Raw genomic sequence first — 24,598 nt, 5'->3', positions numbered from 1 at the left:
TGCCAATTTTAACGACCCGTCTTTCTTCACGGTGATTACAAGAGGCAATACAAAGTATTTATCTGAACAGTCTTTGAGACATTCTACAAGTCCCTGTTTAATTAATTTATCGATTTCCCCGTCGACCTTATCTTGCAGCGTTATTGGCACTCTTCGTCCGTTTTGTTGAATTGGGATCAACTTATTAAAAAATTCGGCCTGCACTTTATAACTGCGTATCTTCCCCACCCGGTTAAATAGATTAGGAAATAGCTTACTAAAATAGTCCTGCCACTTCTCCAATTGACTTTCTCCTTCATTCCCGACTGGTTCCCGTATTGACATCACTTCCTGGTCCGGCTTCCGTACTATCTGCAATCCTAAGTGTGGCATCAAGTCTCTCCCGATAATCGAGGGGCGTGCTCCTCCAATTACTTTTATAACAGCTCAGGTACTCCAACCATTCGACGCTAGATCCACCTTCATCGTACCCAGTAAGTTGATTGGGTTATTCCCATAATCTCGAAATTCTTGATCCTGTGGATCGACCTCCTGCAATCGTGTGCTTGCGGCGCCCAACGTTCTTCGAAGTTCGTTAATCGTGAATATGGAAATCGGCGAGCCGCTGTCGATCCACACACTGGTTTTTCGCCCGTTTATCGTGATTGGTAGTTTTGCCTCCGCTACTCGCAGTTCAATTTGATTTTTCTTCCGCACCGCCATCTCCATATAGTCTCCTCCCCCGAACTATCGGAATCCCAAGATCGGTTCCGCTTTTCTGCCGTCGGATTCACCCATCCCACTGAACTTTAGTGCTGTGATTCTTCGTCTCCCGTTTCTTCCGACTTTGAATCGATCCTGGTTTGCTTGCTCCTGGATGACGCCGACCGACAAATTTCCCCTCGTATTTTTCTTAGCGCGACACGTTCTTTCGAGATGCCCAGTTTTCCGGCAGAAATTACAGCTTACATTTCGAGCCGCACGATCATTCATGTGTTCTCTGGTGAATACGGGTTTGTCGCAGTTGAAGCACCTCCGGTCTCCGGTGCTGATGCCCACCCCCGGTACGATCCACGGGCTTGCACTTGGCTACGTCCTCAGCCTCGATTATTTCTATAACCACCCCGAATCGCTCCCACCGGCTCCGACTTGATACTAATTCCACCGCCTCCGGTACTACTCGACGCTGTGCATCCGGTTGTAACATAGGATTTAGCGTACTTATCTCCTCGCTCGTATGATAAAGCTAACCTGTACGTTTCTTCCGGAGTTTTTGTGGCCCGACCTTACTCGTTTTGTGCTTCGCGATTTGTCATATTTACAAAAAAGACGTCCCTTAACACTCTCGACTCCAATGCCCCAAATGCACATCGCGCTGCTGATCCACTAAGGACAGCGTGGAACTGCTCCAAGGATTCCCCGATTCTCTGCTTTCTAGATTATACCTGGAACATTTCGTACGTTTCGTTCCGCTCCTTTTTGAATTCCCCCTCCATAGCATCGAGCACCCGCGGATAGCGTGTCTCTCCCAATTCCAAGTGTGGTCTTAGTTTGTGCAATTCCTCCTGGCCCCTTTCCCCCAAGCAAAGGTATAGGTTCGATATTAGGGTTTGTTCCGCCGCTAATCTGTTTTTCCCGTCCACTTCTTCCGGTAAAGCCGCTATCTGCGCAGCCGTCAACGAGTCGGCGAAGTAGTAGTTTTTCGGGTTTTTAGAGTGTTTCGCAACCATTCCCCATTGGAAGTGATTAAGCAAAAATTCCCACAGCATGGGGGATTCCGTGTGTTTCGCCGGCCAAAATGAAACGATTTCAAGTGGGTTTTCCCCCCACTTACGACTGCTGTCTGCGCCATGTTGAAAAAGCTAATTCGATACTTGAATTAAGAGAATAGATAAGTAGACAATTGATTTAAGTAAGATCAAACGAGACAATGTTTTAGATGAAATCCGAAGGTAGCACACAATCCGAAGGCCAAACACCTGCTGTTGAAATGAAATGAAATGATTGACAAAAGGAACTACCATGACCTAAATAGACTTATTTAACTGATTTAGCACTATGACATTGATATCATGCTGATTTGTCAAGATTTAGATTTAAATCATCGTGCTAAAGTGTCGCAGACACTTTAAAAGTAGTTTTGCGCCAATAATAGCTTGAAAGTTACTGACCGAACGGAGCAATCAAAAATTAACAAATTATGGCGGTTGTAAACGTTATTTTTGTAGAAGTTTGAGGAAAAGAAATATGAAAAAAAGAGAGACAATGGGCATTAACACACTAATAAAAGCTCGCATTTTCTCCTATTTGCAGCAATTACGAAATGAGAGCTTTTATCATATTGATTATCTCCACTACCTTTTTTTGCACTCTTTCCTTAAGCTTTTGTGCAAGATTGCATTAAAAGTTTCATAGACGGTCAAATGTCATCAGCTTCAAAATAATTTCTATGTGGGCAAGGGATTCTTACTTTGGGCTGTTTGTGGTTGCAGTGGTGTTCTTCGTGGTGATGTTGAAGGGAAAGAGGATGAACATCTGTGAGATGATGCTACTCTTCCAGGCCAAATGGATACTCACCATAATCGTATTCCCAACAGGTAGATATAGCAAAACTAATTTTTTAAGTATCAAAGGAGCGGCGGTGAAGTGGTTAAGTCGCCTCATCTTAATTCAAAGGTCAGAGGTTTGAGACCCGCGATAATTGCTCGTTGCTGGAAGGCGAGGTAACCTTGCCCAGTCCAAAAAAAAACCAAAAGTTGGATGCAATTCTTAACACTGGGCACTACATCGGTTCTCTCTAAATAACAAACAGCTCGTCTGTTGATCCTTCTGCTTCTAAACGTGCGTAAACTGTGCTAAATCTAATTAAAATGACAAAAAAAAACTATTTGTTTTTTTTTTATTATTTACAAACAACCCCTGCATATTGTTTCATTAGTTAAGATAATTACCAATTTTTTGGCTGATTTATCTGGGCTGGCCTTACTATTATGCAACGAGCACCTACATCGTGGTGTGCTGCGTTTCATGAAATTTAAAAGATTTATAATGAAGTTTCACAATCAATTTGGATGTATAATGACCATAAACATTACAAGTTGAATTTCAAAATCCCAAAAACTTCAGAATTCATTTTTCATCAAAAACTTAACCTAAAAAACAGTAATCTTAAATACAATTATATATTAAAGCAAAAAAGTTTATTCAATGAGATTATAGTAAGATTTTGTGACAAAAAATAATTCAAAAACTATTTAAAAAACCTTACTAAAACTCGTAATTAGGTTTTGCAGTCATATCTCTATAAGGTTTTTGAAAGTATATGAACGTAGTTCGGACACTGATATAGGTCGCGATTTTTTTTGTTAAGAAACATTAAAATTCATTCAGGCTCAAATTTACTTTTTCACGGTTTAACATTTGATCGTTTTGACCATTTGAAAAATGGGGAGGAACTTTGTTTTCGGGTTTGCTTTAGTTTTTTCCAAGCAAAATCAAGTACCACAAATAATCACCGGACTGGGTTGAGTGATATATCAAATAAAGGCTCTTCCATTCATAATTCGAACCACATCAAAAAATTTACAAAGAACTCTCCAGTGTCGAGAAAAACCATTTTTGATTTTTCATCTTAAAGAGCCAATAAAGCAAGCGAATAACAGCTGAATTATGACTAACTTAGGACCTTAAAACTTAGTTTTAAGCAGATAAAACTAGTTATTGGAGTTTTCAAGCCTAAATTTGACAACCAAAAAATTCATAAAATTCAAAAATTTTCTGCAAAAAAAATATTTAAAAAAAAATTATTTTAAAATTTTTTTAAACGTTTTTCTAGTCATTTTTCTACAAACATTTTTTTGGCCAATTTGCCTGTTTTAACTATGACTGTCGAATACGCGTAAATAATATTTTTAGATCAGATCTTTTTATGACACTTGGCACAAAAAACCTTAGTTTCTGAACCGTAGTTTTCTTAAGACCATGGTCGGAACATTCTGTGCTACTTGCATCGAGACAGGCTATCCTTTTTTCTTTTTGAATTCAGTTCCATTTTTGTTTAGCAAAACCTCAACTTTGAAAAATGTATTTAATTATCAGATTACCAGTGAAATAAAAGTTTTACCAATTGATACAGTTTTCTCTAATTGGGTTAATTTTATCGAAAAAATGTAAATCAAAAAAAGCTCTACAAATTTTTCTCCATTTTTTTCAATTTTATGTTAATTTGCTGTCTGAAAAATTGCTAGTATAAAAAACAATGTGCTCACCATTTTTGAAATTTAACGTTTTTCAGTAACTTGATTTTTTATTTTTTGAAATTCGGAGAAAAATCAGTTGGCTTCTTTCATTATATTTTTTGAATTCATAGACATTTCTTATTTCCAATACTAGCCATGCTTTTCTGTTCTTAGTATCAATTAAGAAAGATTCACTTAGGTCGTGTTGTTTTTTCGTATTTTCGGGAAAAACGTTTTAAAAAACTTCCCCATTCAAATTCAAATTATTTTGGTTCGATTTTAATTTTTTTTTAAAACTCACTTTCTCACTGTAAAAGTTTGCTAAATCGAAGGTGTCTTTTTCTCTGAAATAATAAAAAAGTAAATGACGCATTAAAAAACCTGAATGATTTTTTTTTTTGTGAATTTTTGTTTTTAGATTTATCAGCAAAAAAATCAACATATCAATCCAATTTCGATTTGGGTTACTTCTACCAAAAAACTGTCAAACACAAAAAAGTTTGGAATTCAAAGAACAACTTATTTTTGAATGTATAAGAATTGAAAGTTTTTCACAAAAATGTCTTTTTTTCCAGACTCCATAAATTCTTGAGACTTTTGCAACTGTCTGCTGCCTCTGTTTCTTAATAGCCACAATTTTCTTATTTTCTATTTTGTTTTTCATTAGTTCATAAAGATTAATTTTGAATTATTGTTTAACGAACTCAATATTTTCTCCGATAATGAAACAGAAAATGCTGAAATATTATCTATTCAAATTCAGTTTTCAAAATGGTAATGCTTTTTGGATTCCCAAATCCATTGGTTGAGAAAAAAAAATTTTTTTTTACGATTTTTGAGTTTTGCAGTCTTTTGATTATCGTACGGTGTCTGCTAAACTTAAGTTGGTTGGCCTATAGAAAAAGTTGCCCATATAATGATTTTTTACTACAGCTATTGTAAATTGTGAAGTTCGAGAGTGTTTAAGAGTCGATGAACATAGTATGAACATATGACTTTTTTCGCTTTTTTTTATTAGAAAAAGTCTTGAAAATTGTTCAGGTTCAAAAATTACTTTTTCGCGTTTGAGCTTTGATTTCTTAAAGTTCAGTTCAATTCTTTTGTTAACAGAAAGGCAAACTCCAATATCAAACAGCAAAAGTTTTAAGGTCTCGAACAACGTGGTTGACATCTAGTTTCGAAAGTGGAACTTACTTTTCAGATTTCCCAGCGAGATAAAATTATTACTTATTAATCCAGTTTTCTCAAATTGGGTTATTTTTAGCAAAAGATCACCAAGCAAAAATTTTTCTAGATTTTCAAAGGGCTTTACGTGCATCTATTTTTTTATGGGAACTTCGAAAATTGAGGCTTTTTCAAAAAACAAGTTTTTATTGTTTACTTGCGTTCATTGACTTTTTTCTAACTGTCTGTTCGCTATGTTCAAACTTGGCCCGAACGTCTTTCATGAAGGTGTATCCGAGTTTAAATTTTTAACATTATTTTGCCTCTAATGTGTTTTTCTGGTTCTAGCTGCCATTTTTCTGTGTCTGGTGGACAAGGGAGTGTGCAACTTCCTCCTCCTCCTCAAGTCCAGCGACTCCACCTACGCTGGCATCCTCTTCTTCCAGATCTTCTGCTTCCTTCTCCCTCTCGGACTTCTGCTAGTCGCCAAGGGCGTCAACAGAGACCACAGCTACCAGAAGGAACCAGATTCACAACACCATTAAATTATTAATATGTATAGCATAAGGCATAAAGGCATACAAAACATAATTGTTTCAAAATCAACAGCAAATATGTCGGTGGATTTGTGCTCGTATCTAGGATTTTCACGAGAGTAAAGGATTTCTATTTTTTGGGTCGACCAAAACACAATTGGTTCAAAATCAACAGCAGATATGCGGATCAAACTCGAATCTGATTTGCACGAGTTGAAAAATGATCGACTAAATTTAATTATTTTCCGAGCTCGCCTAAAACTTTATGAAGACCCTAATTTTTGGAAGAAAAAAGAGGCCAAAAAAGACGTTGGGATATCATAAATTAGTACCAAAAAGGATTTTTTGGGAAACCAACAAAAATAAAGAACTGTCATAAATAAGTTTCCTGCGAGGAATCTCAAAAACAAGCTGCAATAACATAACTCTAAAAAAAAACGTACCGAATCCCACTGAAAATTGTGTGTCGAAAATGTGTCGGCAAAAGCAGTAATTTTTCTCTACAAATTTGAATCAGATCTTGAAATTGTACTAAAATAAGGCCGTCGTGTGTTCTTTGAAATCTCGCTCGGTCAAAAAACATACTAAAAATGAAATCTGTTTTCAATGTTTTTTCACATATCCTATCCAAAAGTTGTCGTTGTTCGTAAAGTTTATTGGTTGACTAATTGCTGGGAATATATTCTTTTGTAATTTTTTTGAACAAATTTCTATTTCAGTTATTTCTTGTTGATTTGAGATACCTGATGGCTATTTTGTAATGTGGTATAATTAGTAGCGAAAACTTCGGACAGAAAAAATTGAGCAATTGACCTGTTTTGGTAGAAATTTGTATCCAACTTTTAAATTATGAGACCAAATTATGAGCCTGAAAAAAAAAACGAAATTTAATTCAAAAATCTGTCAACATGAGACGAATGCTCTTTTTAATTAATTTTATCTGTTCAAATTTTTTGCAACTCTCTCTACAATAAATCTACTGGTGTGTGTGATTGGATGAACGAGTAGGACCCCTATGAGCAGGAGTACTTTGCAGCCCCTCTGAGGGGACTGAGTCACCAGAAGTGTGTGGTCACTCTATTTGGGGGCAGTCAACACATCCTCCTCCAGGACGAAGAAGAGGCACAACTGCACAGAAGTCAGTATAGTATAAAAAGTCAGAAAAAGTTGTAACAGACAGAATTAAGTAAAAAGAGCAAAAGAACTTTTTCATAAAATTTTTGCATGCAAAAGCTAATCTTCCAGAGAGAAAGTATGACTCAAGGCCAACTAAACACTAAATTTGCATGCAAAATTTGCTCAAAATGGCAGATTGCTCTTTTTAAATAATTGTAATTATTCCATGAGTTTGCTACTAATTCAAGTTAATGCCAAATTGTTGGAAATATCATTTTCGGTCAACACATTTAAACGAAAATAATTGATCTAAAACTGCTCATTTCGACGTTGGATTTTTTTTGCTGATTTTCACGCATTCAATAATTAACTTTAAAGTTTTCGACCAATTATATTGCTCTGAGTCACCGGTATTGCCAACAATTTAGTACCATTAACTATAAACTAAAAAAAAAACAAATGAAATTTTCAGAACGATTTTGCATGCAAAGCTAGTTTTCAGGACAAAGTTTAGGTCAAGAGGCATATTGCTCTATTAAATTTAGAGTATGTTTAAGTGTTAAAAAACGCTTTGGTTTTCAGTTAAAAGAACGCTTTGTTTTGATTCTGTTTTCGGTTTTTTTAAATCAAAAAGTCCTTCAGTTTCTTCACGCGAAAGTTTAGTTTTTTGTTGCTTAATTTTTTTGTTTTTGTGCTCACTGAATTTCAATCGATAAAAGGAAGGCAAGCTGCTCTACTAACAAACAGCAAACCGTACACGAATTTTAAACAAAAAACCTGAAAAAATTTTATTTTCAGAAATGGTCATTAAATAGTTCCATGCAGAATAACAATTTCTTTTCGATCCACTTTTCTCTAAATGAGGTAAGATGCCAAAAAAAATCCAATAAGCCAAAGAGCTTCAATGTGATAATGTTTATATTCCAAACTCGAAAGATGAAACATGTTCAGTAAACTTTTAATCAAACTTTCAAAACTTTAAAATTTTTTATCTGTCTGTTGGCTATGTTGTTCTTCTTTATAATAGGTTGCAAAATCAGTTTTAAAAGCAACCCATCAATTTTGAGCAACTTTTGCATTAATAAAAGAATTTTCAAGTGAGGATGAGGCATACTTTTGCGCACACAAACTGTTCAAAACAATTCCTTTATTCTTTTGGTTTGTTTTGTCTGCTCCAATTTTTATCAACTCGTTATCAGAAGTACAAAAGCGTAACAGATAGACATTATTTGAAAAGAGCAATTTGCCAAAATTAAACAAATTTAGCATGAATTTCTAAGTGACCGTGAGACAAATTTTCGGTCTAAAACGTTAGTTTTTGCATCCAAAAATTTCAGAAGTAAGTCATTTGCTGATTTATAGTTGAAGCCAAATTGTTGGCAATATATTTTTTGGCCAACAAAGCTGAATATATTTGAGAAGTATACATTAATCATCTTAAAGTTACTCTTTTTGTAGTCAGAAATTAGTTTCTCACTCATTTCGGCATGCAAAGTTGTGTCAAAAAAATCTAATTCATTTTGAAATTGAACGTCTGTTTGACCAATAAAGTTGCTAAAGGTCATCAATATTGCTAAAAAAAATTTCCTCAATAAATCCAAAAAAAACTATAAAAAAAATTTGTCATCTTTCAAATCTCTGGTTCAGATAAAATTAAATTTTACACAATAAACCGTCAAAACAAACAAAATCTTTCAAGATAACCATCTCTTGTTTAAAAAAATGCTGTTTACATCAGCCTCAAACTTTATTTAGAGGATCCTGAAACATGACAAATTTTTACTTTTATTTTCTTTCTTGTTTCTATTTTAATGATGCAATCTTTATGATACGATTTTTGGATAAAGTTACATTGTTATGGGAGGTTGCTGGTGAAATAGAGTTTTCTAAAATTTTATGTCAAGAATTGGTTTGGGCGAAAATTCGTAACAGGTGACACTTGTAACAGACAACAGTTCGTAACAAGCGACAATTCATAACAAGGCATTGACAAGTAGAAAACGCCCTCTCCATTGGGCTTAATATCCGGCATGAGAGGAAAATTGTACGTGAATCAGTGTTCCCGCATAACCTACTGTTACGAATTGTCACTTATTACGAATTATCGCCTCAGGCAAAAGTTGTTACTTCTTATTAAAGTCAATTTTTTTGCTCTGTTTTAGTTGATGCGGCATTATCAGGGATGGTTTCACTCCATTTAAACCAATTGATTTCTTTCTTAGTTTTTCTTAGGTTAATGAACGCTTCAGAAAAACAACGAATTTTTTTGGGTAACCTACAGAAACTTTTAGATAAATTTCTTCAAAATAAATCGATTGAATTATTGAGATTTTAAAAATACTGCAATGACTTTTAGGACTTAGTATAATAAAATGACTAGCAGCGACGGAAACCGAACACACCCTGGCATCATTTGTACCCTAAATCATTAGAAAGCTTGGTGTGACCGCGCTCAACTCAAAACATCTTCTAAATGGTCAAAGATGATAATGAATGGAGTTCATTCCGGAAACGAAATTAACCGCACAATTTAGTCATTATAATCGTTTAAATATTTTAAAAAGTCAGCACATTCACGGCTAGAATGTGGTAACTTAAAACCATTTTTGGGATATACGATGAAATCACATACAGACGGCAATAACCTGTCAGACAAGGTTTTTTTTCTATGTTTTATTATTAGTTTTAGTTATATATACATTTTGGTTTGGGTAAAAAACATTGGTTTTTTGGGGTTCAAACCTTCGCCGAATGGGTCCGGTCAGGTTTTAGGTTTTGTTCTAGACCGCTCGGCCAACTGGTCTTAACTTAGCTGAATTTGGTCGCTTTTAGATTCTCGCTTATGAAAGTTTATTTGCGTGGCAACACTTGCGGTCCTCTACTGTTTTCTCGCCAGCTCTTTCTGTGTTTTTAGGTATGTCTGTGTTTGCCCTTTAACATAAAAATTGCAAACATATTTAAATTAAGATAAAGTTTTGTTAAATTAATTGTTACATCTACAATCAGAAGCGGATCTAAGATTTTCTCGAAGGTGTGGATATTTAAATTCTAATTTTTGTCGACCTAATTTTAGTTCAATCGAACTGATTTTTTGAGACTTCTCGAGTAAAAAAAACTTCTTTGGCCTAATAATTTGCACGGCAGGCGAATTTTTGAAAGAAAAACAGGCCAAAAAAGCTGTTTTTAGGGCGGTTTTAAGCACTTTTTGGAATATTTTGACAAAAAAGTTTCGTTTTTTGGCGCGCACTCCCCCTTAGCAATAGCATGCATTGGCGCCAAAGAAAAACTATATGGTCCAGTTAGCCAAAAGCAGCTATCTCAAAATAGTATGAAGGGGGGACGGTAGTACCCTTTTGGGTCGGCAGGGGGTCAAATCCTTGAGGGTGGGAGAGAGGGAGTGTACTTTCCCCCTAAATTCGCTACTGATTACAATTAACCAATTAACAATTAGTTTCGGCGCGGATGAAAAATCCACTATCAAGGAACCAACAAACCGTTAATAATTCCCAAGAATTGTTATAGAGTCATCATCGTAGTGAATACTCTGATATAGGTCTTGGTGATTTTTTTTTTGCTATTTTTTGTCTTAAAATTTGTTCACAATGTGATTTTTCAAGAAAACAAAATAAGAAAAAAATTTCAATTTCGCAAAAATTTTTGAAGCCAATGAACGTAACTCAGAATCTAATCTAAGTCGCGATGATTTTTTATAGTTTTTTTCAGGAAACGTTTTAACGTTTGTTCAGGCTCGAACTCATTCATTTTTTTGCTGTTTGACTTTGGCTTTTTTCGAAATTGGTTCGTTTCCTTTGTCCAAAGGTCCAAAGCAAAGCAATCTACACTACTGAACACCAAAAGTCCCAACTAAACGTGATCGATTTTCAGTTCTGAAAAATTAAAAGTTCAAACTTCCCAGCGGAATAAAAATTTTACCAATTGATTCATTTTTCTCAAATTGAGTTGATTTAATCAAAAAGAAACCTCTATAATAAATTGTTCTTAGAATTCAAAGAACATGGTGCCATATAAATTTCTCTTTGAAATTCAAATATTAAGTTTTCTGTTAACTTGCGTTCCTTGACTCTTTTCCAACTGTATAATGGTTTTTTATCTCCAAATTGACATATCTGATATTTAATACTTAGATCCAATAATTTCAATATGTTAAATTCACAGTGCCAAACTTCCAGTACCTCAGCTCAAATACTTCATGAGAAATTCTACTTTAATTTCAAGAACTTTATCTCAAAGACCCTGTAGTTTATCAGTTATTTTTATCATTTTTCTATCTAGCAGTAAAAGTTGCTTCAACTGTCTATATTTCGCACAGCAAACTTCTTCAGCCCCAAAAACAGTTCATCAAGTTTCCTTCGTCTGAGCTTCTCGATTTCTCTTTTTGTGTGGCTGTCTTCTGGATTGTACGCGAGAAAACTCTCATGTAACGACAGTCCGCATTTGGGCGGCGGTGATTTGAGGTCTGAATGTCTCTCGTTCAGGTCTTCACTGGTGATTTCGTGGTCGCTGCTGTCGTCTTCGGACACTTCGAAAAACTTCAGCTTCTGCTTCGTTTTCTGTTAAACAATAATTAAGAATATTTATCATTGTGCGGAAAATAGCGCGAAAAATAAATTGATTTTACTTCTTCAACAGTTTTGTCGTAATCAACTTAGTTTTTACCCGTACAGAAATAAAATAAAAATACAGATATGCCCAGGGTTAATCCATTTGTTGTGAGATTGCATATCTGCCCTGAACTGTATCAGACATGTTCAGACCTGGAAGATACAACAATTTTAATGTTACGGAAATAAAATAAAAATGAATGTCATATTTGAAAAAGAAGGAACAGAAATATTAACAATATAACAATTTTTCGAGCAATATAACTCCAAATCTGACTTATAGGCTCTTTTCCAGTTTCCACACCCCTGTTTTCTCAAGTTCAATATTTGAAAATTTTTAAAAACGACTTCTAATGTCATAAACTTCGTTGGGGGTTGGGAAATTGGAAAAGAGCCCAATTATGTGGTTCATTTTCTTGTTCTTCAACATCTAGCAAGTGTTTTAGTTAAAATATTGAAAATAAAACATTTAAATAAATCTTTTAAACAGCTTGTTTTTTTGCCTTGTTTGCAAAAAAAATTGATCAAAACTGTTTTTAGACCCTTGAATCGATCTGCCCCGGAGTCTTTTTGAAGTTTTAGTGAGTGGAAATCTATCCAACAAAAACTTGGAAACCAGATCTGAACATCGTAAAATCTTGCCTATTTCAGATCTTGTCCAGCCATGGTGCATGTTTCGTTTGGACATGGACATGTCTGAATCAGGACTGAGGCAGGCATGGATTCCATCACAAAAGCAGATCTGCTCAAGGCCTGATTCAGACCTGGGGCACACATGGGTCAGACCTGCTGCAGATCTGCAGCAGGTCTGACCCATGTGTGCCCCAGGTCTGAATCAGGCCTTGAGCAGATCTGCTTTTGTGATGGAATCCATGCCTGCCTCAGTCCTGATTCAGACATGTCCATGTCCAAACGAAACATGCACCATGTCTGGACAAGATCTGAAATAGGCAAGATTTTACGATGCTCAGATCTGGTTTCCAAGTTTTTGTAAGGTACGGGTATAGCGTTGAGGTTTTGTTTGGATGCCTGGGTTAAAAGTTTCAGTGATCAGTTAGTTTTTTATGATTTTTTGGGGTTTTTTAGCAATACGCCTGACCTGTTTCTTGCACCAATGTCTATAGTATCGCTCCGTGTCAACTTCCAGCCGCGGTTCACCAGTGTCCCCATGCTCGCCTTGATCCGCTTCTCCCTCCCCTTTCATCCCAGACCTGTTCGAGACTTGACTTCCCCTCCGACTTATTCCAAAAGGCGACATCCCCGAAAATTGGTAGAGCATCTGGAAATCTTGAGCGTGTATTGGCGACGCCATACTCTCGGAATCCGAACGATTGAAATCAGTTTCCTCGTCAATGACATTGAAATGAAGTCCAGGAACAGGTAGACTCTTTTTTTTACTCATCGCAATTGAATTCTTTCTAGATTTCGATTCAGACATTTTTCTTTGGAGCATGTCAAAATCGGGATTTAATTTGTTCATCGACATCTTGCGGCGGTTGCTCTGTCTAGACAAACTGTCTCGCGCTGAGTTTTGTCTGGAAGGATGTCTAGATTTCACGACGGACATTCTGGATCCAGCTCTACTTACAGGCAGAAGTCTGTTTGGGTCTCGATGTTTGTGGTCTGCCGAATGGCCAGGAGTTCTTTCGTCTTCCAAGTCGTGTTTAGAAATAGGCAGTTTTGTCCAGGTTGGAGTTAATGGGAAGGAAATGTCTTCAAAGAAGTCTGAAATATAATTTTACACGCCATTGAAACAAATTCACTTTTTGAGATTTTGCGGAATAGTTTTTTTTTATTAAAGTAATAAATTATTTTACATTTTTTGCATTGTTTTCTCTTTTTCCCATGTTATTGGATTGTTTTTCTAAAACTCTATAATCGGAGATCATTTAAAGCTTTTTTGAAAATTTGTTCTTTTGATTGTTTATCCAACTGATTATTAAAATGTCATAACTCAATTATATTTGGCCGGTTGTCAAAATTTTTTTACCGGTGATGCTGACCCAGTTTTTAGTTTTGATGGCATCAAAAACAGTTTATTTCACTCACCGATTTTCAAAATTGGCTTTATTCCCAAAGTATGTTCCCTCAAAGCTTGATCCTTCATGTGCTCTTGGCCCACGTATTTATCAATCAGACAGGTATCTCTTTCCCTCGACCACGTGAAGCTTCGCGTCTCCATCGTCTTCGGGTCGACTCGCGGCAACAATTTGGAGAAATTTACAAACCCTTCCGGAAGTGGTTTGGGCTTCTCGCTTTCAACTACAGGTGGTAAGATAACTTTTGGTTTTTTCTTCTTTTTCTTTTTTGGTTTTTCTTTCATAGATTTCAGAATAGATTGAATTTGGCCCATGTTTTTGATGAGTTTCATTCGTCTATCCGTCCATAAGTTTCGCAGTCGAGGTCCTTTCGGCTTCTCGAACATTTGCTGGATGCCGATCACTTTCGAGATTAGGTTTTCACGCATCAATTCCTCGGCTCCGGCGTCGTACCTGAACAAAACATGATCAATTAGCCTAAACGTTTCTTTATGACCACAAAGCAATTAGGCCATCGTACCTTGTGCTTTAGCTATACGCGGTTCCTCGGACCAATCAAAGGGTCTTCTCATTGTTGCTATTTTAAGACATCCATGATTTTTGACCGAATGACCCTAAAATCCGACACCGAACCCCCCTCGAAAAAACTACGATCCGCGCCTGTACAAAAAAAGGTATGGTATGGTACAAAAAATTCGCCACCTGCAATCTTTCGTACTTAATAGAAGAATTTTGACGAGTTCTGAATTCCTGAAGAAATCAGGATGTTTTAAAAAGAGGCTGGTAGGATTTGCATTTGAAAAAAATTTCTTATTGACTGACTTTGTTTTCAAAAATTTCCGGTACCTGAAAAAAATTCGAGTGTTTTTTTGACTTACAGTTGTGGACTTTTGTCGATTTTGTCTCTTTCGTGTCTCCATGAGTTATACTGGTTAAGAACTCTACTGATTCCATCGTCCAACACCTCGTCAAAGGACTCTTTGAAGTCAGTAGACTGAATTGAAACCACCATTCTGAGCCAGTTACTCTCACAAACACCACTTTATAATGAATATTAAAAGTCTTTATACAGTCGCATTAGATCAGCTGAAATTAATTGCCATATGTAATAATATCAGGTATAAAATATGGTCTAGAAGACAGCAAAGCAAAACTGTAGATGTTTTCAATTCAAAACCACCATCTTTGAAGACAAGCCATTTTATTGTACCTGAACTGCGAGCTGAGTATTTTGAACAATCGCGCCAGGTCACAATTTGTTATTCTTTGCAAAAAAAATAAACATAAACAACAATAGCCTGTTTTTCAATATCTCAGCCTGACCTCGTTTTTGAAAAAAAAGAGGATTGGGTCAGAAGTTACTTAATGAAATGAAAATGAAAGCTGAATTAGTTAACGAAAACTGCTTTGGTCGACTATCATCTTCTGATTAAAAACAAATAAACTTTTTTTCAACCAAAAAATTAGTTCTCTGAAGAGTAATGAACAGAGTGAAGACTATTATATAGGTCGTGCTGATTTTTTTTGTTTTTTTTTTCAGGAAAAGTCTTAAAATATGGATGTACTTAGGTATAATGCACTTTTTGAGTTGAATTAAAATTCATCTGCTAAAAGTTACATAAATAGCATTCTCCAAATACGAACGTGGAAATGGCGCAAAAAAAACGTGAACGATTTCTAGTTTCAAAAGTGGAATTTAGTTTTTAGATTTCCAGCGGAATAAAAATTTTACCGACTGATACAGTTTTTTCAAGTTGGTTTAATTTTTTCTAAAAACGCCAATCCTAAATTTGTCTAGAATTTCAAAGAGCTTAAAAGGCATCCACTTTTTCTTTCGAAAATTGAGATTTTTTCAAGAAAGGAAGTGTTTTTTAGGTTTACTTGCGTTCATTACTTTTTCCCATCTTCGATTGCGGATATGTAAATAAGGTTGATGTTAGATTTGCAGTCACTTGGACAACGGTTTCTGAGGAACTTTTACAGCACAGCATTTTCTAATCATTTTATTCATCGACAGATAATTATGTTCATAATTTAAAAAGATGTCAAATAGTAAAGAAGGTGTGTTATTTGAGTCTCAGTTATAACGATAAGTTTTTTTGAAAGAAAATTAAACAAGTGTCGAATTATGAAAATCAAAGTGAAACCATCCCTCTTTACTTCTTCCGGCGGTCTCGCCACCTTCGCCGAAGACGACGAAGAAGAGTACAATGAGATGGGAACCACCGCCGCCCCCACCACCCAAGCCCCCTCCACCGCCGGCCAGGGGGGAACAGGGGGGACGGGAGTTGAAGTCGAAGAGACAAGACCACCTTCGGTACCTCAGTCATCGGCACCCCCACCAACTAACGTGGACTACGCGGAGCTGTTTGGGGATAATAACCTGGGCGCGGAAAAAATGGACGAGTCTAATTATAAATTGATTCCCCGTGGCAATGATAGTGTTGCGGGCAGCTTGAAGGGGGGATCAGTGGCAGGGGATTAACCCAGAAGCTGAAGAAAAAGGTTTTAAAAACATCAGATAGCGATAACTTTGCCTAGCAAAAAAATAACTTAAGATAAACTTTTCATAGAAAAAAGCAGAACAACTCTCTTTGATTTGAAGTTGAGCCAATATACAGTTTTTTGAATTGATATATCGGATGTATATAGCTCAAAAGATCGAATTTGTAATAAGATGATTCAACGTCATTAACCAATGACTTAAAAAGGTTTTTAAGAACAAAGCACTGGTTCTTGGTCCTTATCAAAAAGTGTAAACCGCTTATTCTGATCTTTAAGCTATGCACTCTTAAATCGGTGGTATCTTACCAACAGTCCTATTGGTGCTTGAATTCAGAACATTTGCAACCTAAACAAAAAACCACCTATGAATTTGCTTCAAACGAATCTTCATTCGCGTATAGTGATTTTTCTGTTGCTAATAATAAAACAAATAAAAATGCCAGCTGTTTTTTGAAAGCAGCTAAAAGTAGCAACCCGAAGCACTAAGAAGTTCGCTTATAATTTTCCCAGGACAGGTGGACACTTTTTTCAATTTTTTTTTGCAAAAAATTTTGTGATTCATCTAAGCATGAGCGATGCAGTTTCCAATTTAGGCAAAATGACCTTGTAGCATTTTGGTCACCTCTATTTTTAAAAATACTACATCCAAAAATTTTTTGTCTTTCCTTAGTAAAGTTTTTGTTCAATCCTTTTCAATGCCAGTGTCACATTCTATTTTTGATTTAAGGGCACTAAAAATGTGTCAGAAAGGCTCACACTTAAAAAATGAATCACCACCTGCACTTATATAGATGGACTAAGGTTGATTTTAGTATCATGAAAAACTATAGAAAACAATGTAATCAAGTCGATGGGAAAATCACTTTAAATTGGTCTAATGTTATAACTAAAACAAGGATAGCCGGTTACTGTCCAAGTAGCACAGAATGTTCCGACCATAGTCTTTAGAAAACTACGGTTTTGAATTTTTTCCAAATTAGTGTAGTTTTTTCTGCTTGGTGTGATAAAAAGATCTGACATAAGAATACAATGTAGGCATATTAGATAATCATAGTAATATAAGCAAATTGGACAAAGTTTTTGTAGAAAAAAAAATGTACATTTTTTGGTTCCCAAATTGAAGCTATAAACTCCAAAAACTAACTTTACTTGCTTAAATTTAAATTTCAAGATCTTAAATTAGGCATAATTCAGCTTGTATGCCAGCTCGCTTGCTTTATTCGAATTAAGACAAAAAATCAAAAATTTCAAACCGGTTTTTCTCGACACTGGGAAAAGATTTTGAAAATTTTTTAATGTGGTTCGAATCAAGACTGAAATGGCTTTATTTTGATGTATCACTCAACAACTCAGTCTGATCATTGTTTGTGATAACTGATTTAGCGTGGAAAACAAAAGCAAAAACAACAAAAAGACAACCGAATATAAAGTTCCTCCCAATTTTCAATGTCGGACAATATTAAAATTGAAAGGTTTCTTGAACAATCTAAAACCATAAATTTGAGTCCTCTTTATTTATGGCATTATAAATTAAATTACAGCAAATTGTATTCCTTTACAAATACTTAATTTGAAATTGATTCAAATTAATTATTATTCAACATATTTATACTAATCATTTCATACATATTACCTTGAAATTTTTTGACATAATCAATTCTCATTTACTGGTTAGAACATGTATATTAAACGTATATCAAACATATTAAACAGGTGTATCAATCAATTTCTGCGCTAATTTTTGACATGGAAAAAAATTTAAAAAAAAAAACTGCATGCCAATTTCTTAATATAAAAAAAGTGTCTTTGAACTTGACATTTAAGAAAGTTTAGCTGAAATTTGCTTTTTAATACCACAGAAACCCTGAACTCAAGGATTGCAAACTCTTACAAGATCCCATTGAAAACGATGTCTTGCAAAAAATACCAAGTAGCTGTAAATAACAGTAACAATGACCCAAACTATTTTAATAGTTGATGAACTTAGCTCAGATAGTTGATAAATATCTTTGCATTTCAACAGTAATTTGTTTTTGACACTTTTTCGACACAAATCAGCTCAATTCAAGAAAATTGGATATTAAAATTTTTTTTCTATTTTTATGGGTCGCAGTCGCAATGATACTGCAATTCGATTTTTAAGATTTACAGTGAAAATTAGAAAAAAATTTAATATCCAATTTTCTTGAATTGAGCTGATTTGTGTCGAAAAAGTGTCAAAAACAAATTACTGTTGAAATGCAAAGATATTTAAGCTTTTTGTGCATCATTTTTTTCCAATTTGTTTGTCGGCCATAATCTTGAGAAAAATTTTTTGATCAATTTTTGGAGATTAAAGAAAGATTCATGGAACTTGAAAACTGTATGAAGTTACGAAAATGATTTTTTTAAACCTCGAAAAATTAGTTTAGGTGAAGCTAACATGGATTATAGCAACAGCACAAATCCATCGAAATCAATTTGAATTATGTTTAGACACTGAAAAGGACTTATATTTTCTAGTTGCATAATTTAAAGCTATTTTAAGTCCATTTAAATTTTTTATATAGGTTTAGTTAATCCATCCTTTTAAGAACTTGAAGCTCTTCTGAGCATGAAAACAGGCTTTCTTAGAAATTATATTAGTCGAAATCAAAGTGGAAAACAAAGAAAAATCAATATGTAAATCAATCGAAATCATATTGGTGAAAGTCAAACTGTTAATAATTATTACATCGTCTCCAGACCATCTTATTTTTAAAAAAACCTCGACCATTTTGAGCCCTCCTGAAATTGTGGAGCTAATAACAGCCTTCCGAAGAAATCTTAACTGCGGATATCAAGATCATCTTGTTTTGTTGTCAAGCTTGCTTGCTAACGAGATTTGTTCCACAAATGAAAAAAAATGGGAAATCATGCATTCCGGACTTTTCCAATTTTTTCCTACTTTTTTCAAAAACTGTTCTTCACACAAACTCCAGAAACAAAAATTCAAAAAATTCAAAAAATATGAAAATCAGTCTGCATACGAAAAGTTTTTATAAATCATTCAAATTTTAACTTTTTTTCGACAAAATCTAATCATACAATTAACCATATCCTTTGTAATTCTGAAATGAACCAATAAGACACATAAGTATAGTTGATTGTAACCCGTAGGAAAATTTTCTGATATTGATAATAAGCAATTATTTTGCAACAACTTTCACAACATAAACTCTGAATTTAATCATAATTGATTATAATAGCTAACTACCTTTTAATTGAACGAAGTCTTTATTCTCCGAAGATATATTCGCCAGCTTAAATTGTCAGAGCTAGTATTTAATTTAAAAAAACCGCTGATATAATTCATAAAACGTATTGTATTCTGCTTGCGAAATCAAAAGTACCGGATTTAGAGGGCGGTGGGAGGAAGGGTAGCTTCTTTTCTTCAGGGATTCGACTACCTGACTACCCAAAAGATTCCCCCTTTGGTACTTTTTTGAGACCTCCATTTTCGACTGGGTGAGTCTAAAATGCTTCAAAAAGCGTCTGAGGCGCTAATGTATACTGGTTTTGAGGGGAGTGCGCACGCCAAAAAAAATCGCAATTTTTCTTGGTCAAAACTATACGAAAAGTGCCTTAAAACACCATTTTTCAACAGCTTTTTTAAATTGCTTGCTGCACAAAACATTTGGTCAAACAGGGTCTCTTATTTTTCAGGAGAGAGCTCAGAAAGTCTATTTGGTCGACCTGAAGAAATTTTAATTTTCTGATTTTTTTAAAGTCCAACCCCTCTCCTTTTTGAGAGAAGTCTGAATCTGAACCCAGATTGCGGCCTAGATAAACAGACGCAGTTCTTATGTATATAGAGGAGGCTTTCAAAATCTACAAAAATTGAGCATGGGACTATTTAAATAACGTTTTTTTCTCTACATTTTCAGCATGTGCCGCTACCGAAAATGATTTGGTGCCAAATACGGCTCAACAGAATCCTTCTGATTATTTGACCAAAAAATGAAGAGCCGACAATCCTTTGAATGAGTGGAATTTTGAAGTTAGAAGTGGAGATTACAAGGCTAAATCAGTTACAACTTTTTAGAAAGATGGTAATTTTGATATACAGCTTTTGAAGATGCTTAGCAAAATTCAATGGTTCACTTATTATGCCAAAGCGAGTGACTTGAGTTTCGACAGCGAGTTTTTTCTGAAAACTTGGAATTGAAAACGATGGGGAAAAACAAGGATAACCGGTTACTCTGTAATTATCAGAGAATGTTCCGACCATCGTCTTGAAAAATTCTTAAAAAATACAACAAATACAAGTTTTTCAAATTTTTGTTGTTTTTTTTCGAGGTGGTGTGAGAAAATGAGCAAAACAAACAATTGAGGAGAAAGTATATTAGACATTCGAAAATCAACCAATTGAAAATGAATTTTTTTAAAATAAATTAATAGAAAAACGAAAAAAAAAAATTGAAAAAATTTTGTTTTTGCAATTTTTTTGAAATTATGAAAAATTAAAATCCAAAAAGGCTCTAAAATTCTTGAAATAATCTAACGTTACCAAAGTGAAATTAAATTTTCACGTTTTAAAGTAATTATTTTCAGCTTTTAAGCAATTAAACTAAGACTGCTTGCTCACTTTTTTTGCTCTAAATAAGACAAAAAATCTAACAAAAACCTCAAACCGGTTTTCCTTAGCACTGGAGGAATTTTTTATAAAGATTTAAAATTTTGTTGGAATCACGACTTTTACGGCTTTAATTAATATATCACTCAACCCAGTCCAATCATTATTTGTGGTACTTGATTTTGCGCGGAAGTCAAAAAGAAAAAACTAAAACTCAATGGTCGGAACAACAACAGCAGAGAAATAAATGAGCCTAATTCAAGTTTTTTTGAGTTTTTGACGAGCTTGCTTTATTCGACCAAAATTAGACGAAAAATCAAAAATTTCAAACCGGTTTTTTGTTGACACGGGGAAAGCTTTTAAAATTTTTTAATGAGGTTCAAATCACAACTGCAAGTGCTTTAATATGATATATCACTAAGCCAGTCCAACCATTATTCGTGGTACCTAATTTTAAGTGGGGAAACTTTTGAGTAATCCTGATTTTAACTAGACCTGAAGACAACAGACCCGAAGACAAAGTTCCTCCATATTTTCAATAGTCGGAACAACAACGGCAGGATTTTCAGATGCAAAAAGTTTTTGCCAACATCTTAAGAAAAAATGTCATTTAGTAAGCGCATTTTTAGGCATATCGAAAACTATTTGGCATAGCTATTGTGGTTTTTTCCTTTATAACCCATTTGCAATTTTATGTCACAACCATGTATTTAATAAAAAGACTCTTTTACTGCCAGGTAAGTCACCAAATAAGAGGAAACAAAATCTTGAATACGTTTTCTTCAATATAGAACCCCCTTAAACCGTGTCCTAGCTGGTCTTCTAAGAGGTTTACTTTTTGTAACTGTATTCCATATCCATAGTGAGCTAACTTTGTCGCCATATTTCTCAAACTGTCCCTGAAGTCCGCTAATTTTTAGCATGAATCCAGAAAAAAAAATTATTGAGAAAAAAATTAATAGCGTACGACAACGAAAAGCGGTTTACTCGAAAATAATAACGCATTCTGGTCGCGGAGTTCGAGAAAAAAAACGCGATCAAACATATGCTTTTAATGTTTGCATTTTGTACGTATTATGACTTAACATATCAACAGCAAAAAAGTGTTTAATTATTTGGCAGCAGATTCTTTTTTTCGGGGGCTGATTTAGGGGAAGGCGGGGCGCGGAGATGACGCCTCTCCCTCGGGGATTCGACTCCCATACTAACCAAAGGGTTCCCCCTTTGCTACAATTTTACGACATCTAGTCTCGGCCCACTGACACTATACGTTTTCTAAACGCACCTTCGGCGCAAATCTATACTAAATTTGAAAGTGAGCGATTGTTTGGTCAAGCTTTTCCAAAAAGTGCCCAAACATTTTTTTTGGTCTGTTTTTTCATAATGTTTCACGCAGCGCAACTTTTTTTGTCGAAATAGGATTTTAAAACTGTTGTGCATTACGAGGCCAAACCGTGCTTAGGTGCATTGTGAGCGGCTTCCGCAACAGGCCAAAATCAGAGCTGTCGCGGAATCTGCAAGACTGCTATTTTTCTTTGATTTTCTTTGCTATTTTGTATTTCACAAACAACTACCTAAAACACTGTACCGCTCAAAATTGCTCCAAAAATATGCGCCGATAAGCCTCGATTAGTTTTGAATCCAATGCACACTTTAGCCTCGTAATGAGTCGATGTATAAACCAGTCGAAGTATGAACCAGCGCAAGAAACGTAATTGTTGTACATAAGTTATGCAACAATTGTGGAACAGTTTGCAAAAGTTATGCAAATTTTATTCATATGATGTAACTTTTCGGCTGGCTTATATACTCCGCGCATTTTCGGTTGACTTATACTTCAGATGGTTTATTTACCCTCATGCACGTCTGCATGATTTTATCGATAAAAGTGAAATATTTGACTTATATGCAAAATATCATCAGAGATACAATGGTGCATTTGACGTATTGAAATTTGAAATTAAATCAAGAATCGATCCGGATCTACTTAACAATCGCCCTTCCTTTGTTATCTACTTAAGAATTGCCACCCCTATTAATAAAAGCAGTAAATTAGCACTGAGCTTTCTATTGAGAATTATAATTTTGCTGCATTCTGATTGGTCGAAAATGCGTTACTTTAATCTACTCTACAATTGCCCCTTTTCTTAAAAGGGGGGAGGCAATTGTAAAGTAGATCCATGGATCCGACTCATTTTGTGTAAAGCACGATTAAATCCTATATATTACATCAAATCTTCAAAAACACCCGTTTCTGGACGAAATGTCGTCCTAAGTTTCACCAAGTCAAATAATTTTGGATTTCTGGCTGAATTTTTGGGCAGACTTTATAATAATTTTTTTTTTCTCTAGACAATTCAACTCTCATAAAACGCAATCAAAGTTTGGATGTTAGTAAGTTGCAGTCAGAATGATTTTGTTATGTGACTGAAGGACAGAAGTACACAAGCAACTATTTGCTGGTCATCAAGTTGTCTTTAGTCTTAGTCTCTAAGCGACTGTCAATTGTTGTAGAATAAACCAGACCATCACTACAGTCGTAGCCAACTTGTATCTTTCTGCTGGCTTGTCTAAACAAAAACAACGCTTTCAAAAATTGCATTTATCAACTATTTCTACTTAAAAAATGACGAATCAGAATTGACCTCCGAATCAGAATTGACGTCCGAAAAATCGATCAAGTGAAAACTTTTGTATTGGCCATTCGATCCTTCGGCCATGAAAATAGCCCCCCATAGTCATCAAAAGGCGGGTGAAAAGCATAATGTCTTACAGTCCGCTGCTGCCGATACGAAAGTGTATCGGTAAGGCTGTGGAAAGTAAGCTCCTTGGATATACACTAGAAGAATGAACTCATATTTATCAGCTTGGTCGAAGCCCCCCACTTCGATGAAACAGCTCGCCTCTCCTCCATTCAACGTGCAGCCAGGGTCTCTTAGAGATTTCCACAAAGCTGCGCCGAATTCATTGTTTTCGGCCGACCACTAAACACAAATTATCAAAGTTAGCAGGGGTGGAAACTGGATTTTCTCGAGGGGGCATTTTCAAAAAAAAATTCGAAACTATGGTCAATTTTGAAATTTTGTAGGACAAACATTTTCATCATCTCCCGGCCTAAATTTGAAGACCTACTGAAGGATACATTGCTCGTATAAATGTAAGGCCTCGATTGTTTCAACTGGGCTTGAAGCTAATTAAAGTATTTTTTTTGGAAAAAAAAATGACGAATATTTAAAAAAAATCGAAAATTTATTTATATGTATTAATTTGTTTTTATTGTAATTTATATGTATTATTTATTTATATGTATTACTTATATGTATGTATATATTTAAATATAAATACATGTTTGCTTTTTTATTATAATTGTAAATAGCCTAGCCTTCCTAAGTTATCAGATGTGGTTAATTATTTATGTTTGGTCTTGAAGATCGTGTCTGTTTGGTGAAGTTTGTAGCACTTGTGTAAATGCAGTTACAGCATACTTAAGGCGATACCATTGGAAATGTAATAGTAAAATATAATAGCGCCACTCAACAGGTCTGGGTCGAAAGAATATTCCAGTAAACTGCCAATCTGACACAGACACAGAGTAGAACAACCAGTAAAGTGGCTCGAGTGCGTTGTGGGTTTCAAATGACGAAAATTGGTCGAAGCCCCCCACTTAAAGAGAACAGGTGTTTAAGTATTAATTCGAAATAGACCCAGGACGCCAGCCAGACCACTAACACATTTACTTGAAGGAAGAATAGAAGGCGAGACAAACTCTCGCAATCAAGAAAAACCTAGAGGTCGAAAAACCGAA

At 35.0% G+C, this 24,598-nt stretch overlaps 3 protein-coding genes across 4 annotated transcripts in view; 1 reads left to right on the top strand and 2 right to left on the bottom strand.

The window, feature by feature from the left end:
• The window catches only part of LOC134854705 (uncharacterized), a 38,644-nt gene extending 32,718 nt beyond the window's left edge, over window positions 1–5,926 (top strand). The window contains exons 5-6 of the mRNA XM_063871060.1: window positions 2,472–2,576; window positions 5,730–5,926. Coding sequence (XP_063727130.1) covers window positions 2,472–2,576; window positions 5,730–5,926 — 302 coding nt within the window. The remainder of the gene's footprint in view (window positions 1–2,471; window positions 2,577–5,729) is intronic.
• LOC134854479 (uncharacterized) overlaps window positions 1–24,598 on the bottom strand; it is a 158,702-nt gene that overhangs the window by 99,157 nt on the left and 34,947 nt on the right. Inside the window, exons 3-4 of one of the 2 annotated variants that reach the window (XM_063870741.1) lie at window positions 23,567–23,777; window positions 23,246–23,363 (exon numbers count right to left, since the gene is read on the bottom strand). In XM_063870741.1, the coding sequence (XP_063726811.1) occupies window positions 23,284–23,363; window positions 23,567–23,777 (291 nt within the window). In that variant the 3' untranslated portion in view covers window positions 23,246–23,283. Of the gene's footprint in view, window positions 1–23,084; window positions 23,364–23,566; window positions 23,778–24,598 lie in introns of those variants that run through there. The other variant, XM_063870740.1, reaches the window with a different exon arrangement.
• LOC134854158 (uncharacterized) lies at window positions 11,186–14,905 on the bottom strand. The gene is made up of 4 exons (XM_063870283.1): window positions 14,573–14,905; window positions 13,705–14,147; window positions 12,755–13,380; window positions 11,186–11,604 (listed from the first exon to the last, which is right to left on the bottom strand). Exons 1-4 carry the CDS (start codon window positions 14,704–14,706, stop codon window positions 11,341–11,343), a joined length of 1,467 nt encoding a protein of 488 aa, XP_063726353.1. The 5' UTR covers window positions 14,707–14,905; the 3' UTR covers window positions 11,186–11,340.

Source organism: Symsagittifera roscoffensis, chromosome 9 (genome assembly GCF_963678635.1).
Source record: "Symsagittifera roscoffensis chromosome 9, txSymRosc1.1, whole genome shotgun sequence".
NCBI classification, from domain to species: domain Eukaryota; kingdom Metazoa; phylum Xenacoelomorpha; order Acoela; family Convolutidae; genus Symsagittifera; species Symsagittifera roscoffensis.
This window is presented reverse-complemented; position numbering and strand designations above follow the sequence as displayed.

Bases quoted from the DNA above. Each gene is read 5' to 3' on its own strand.
- LOC134854158 (XM_063870283.1), bottom strand. From the start codon at position 14,706: ATGGTGGTTTCAATTCAGTCTACTGACTTCAAAGAGTCCTTTGACGAG. The intron at 14,148-14,572 runs GTAAGTCAAAAA...TGTTTTGTTCAG, and splicing joins ATCGACAAAAGTCCACAACT to GTACGACGCCGGAGCCGAGG. The intron at 13,381-13,704 runs GTGAGTGAAATA...ATTATATTTCAG, and splicing joins AAAGCCAATTTTGAAAATCG to ACTTCTTTGAAGACATTTCC.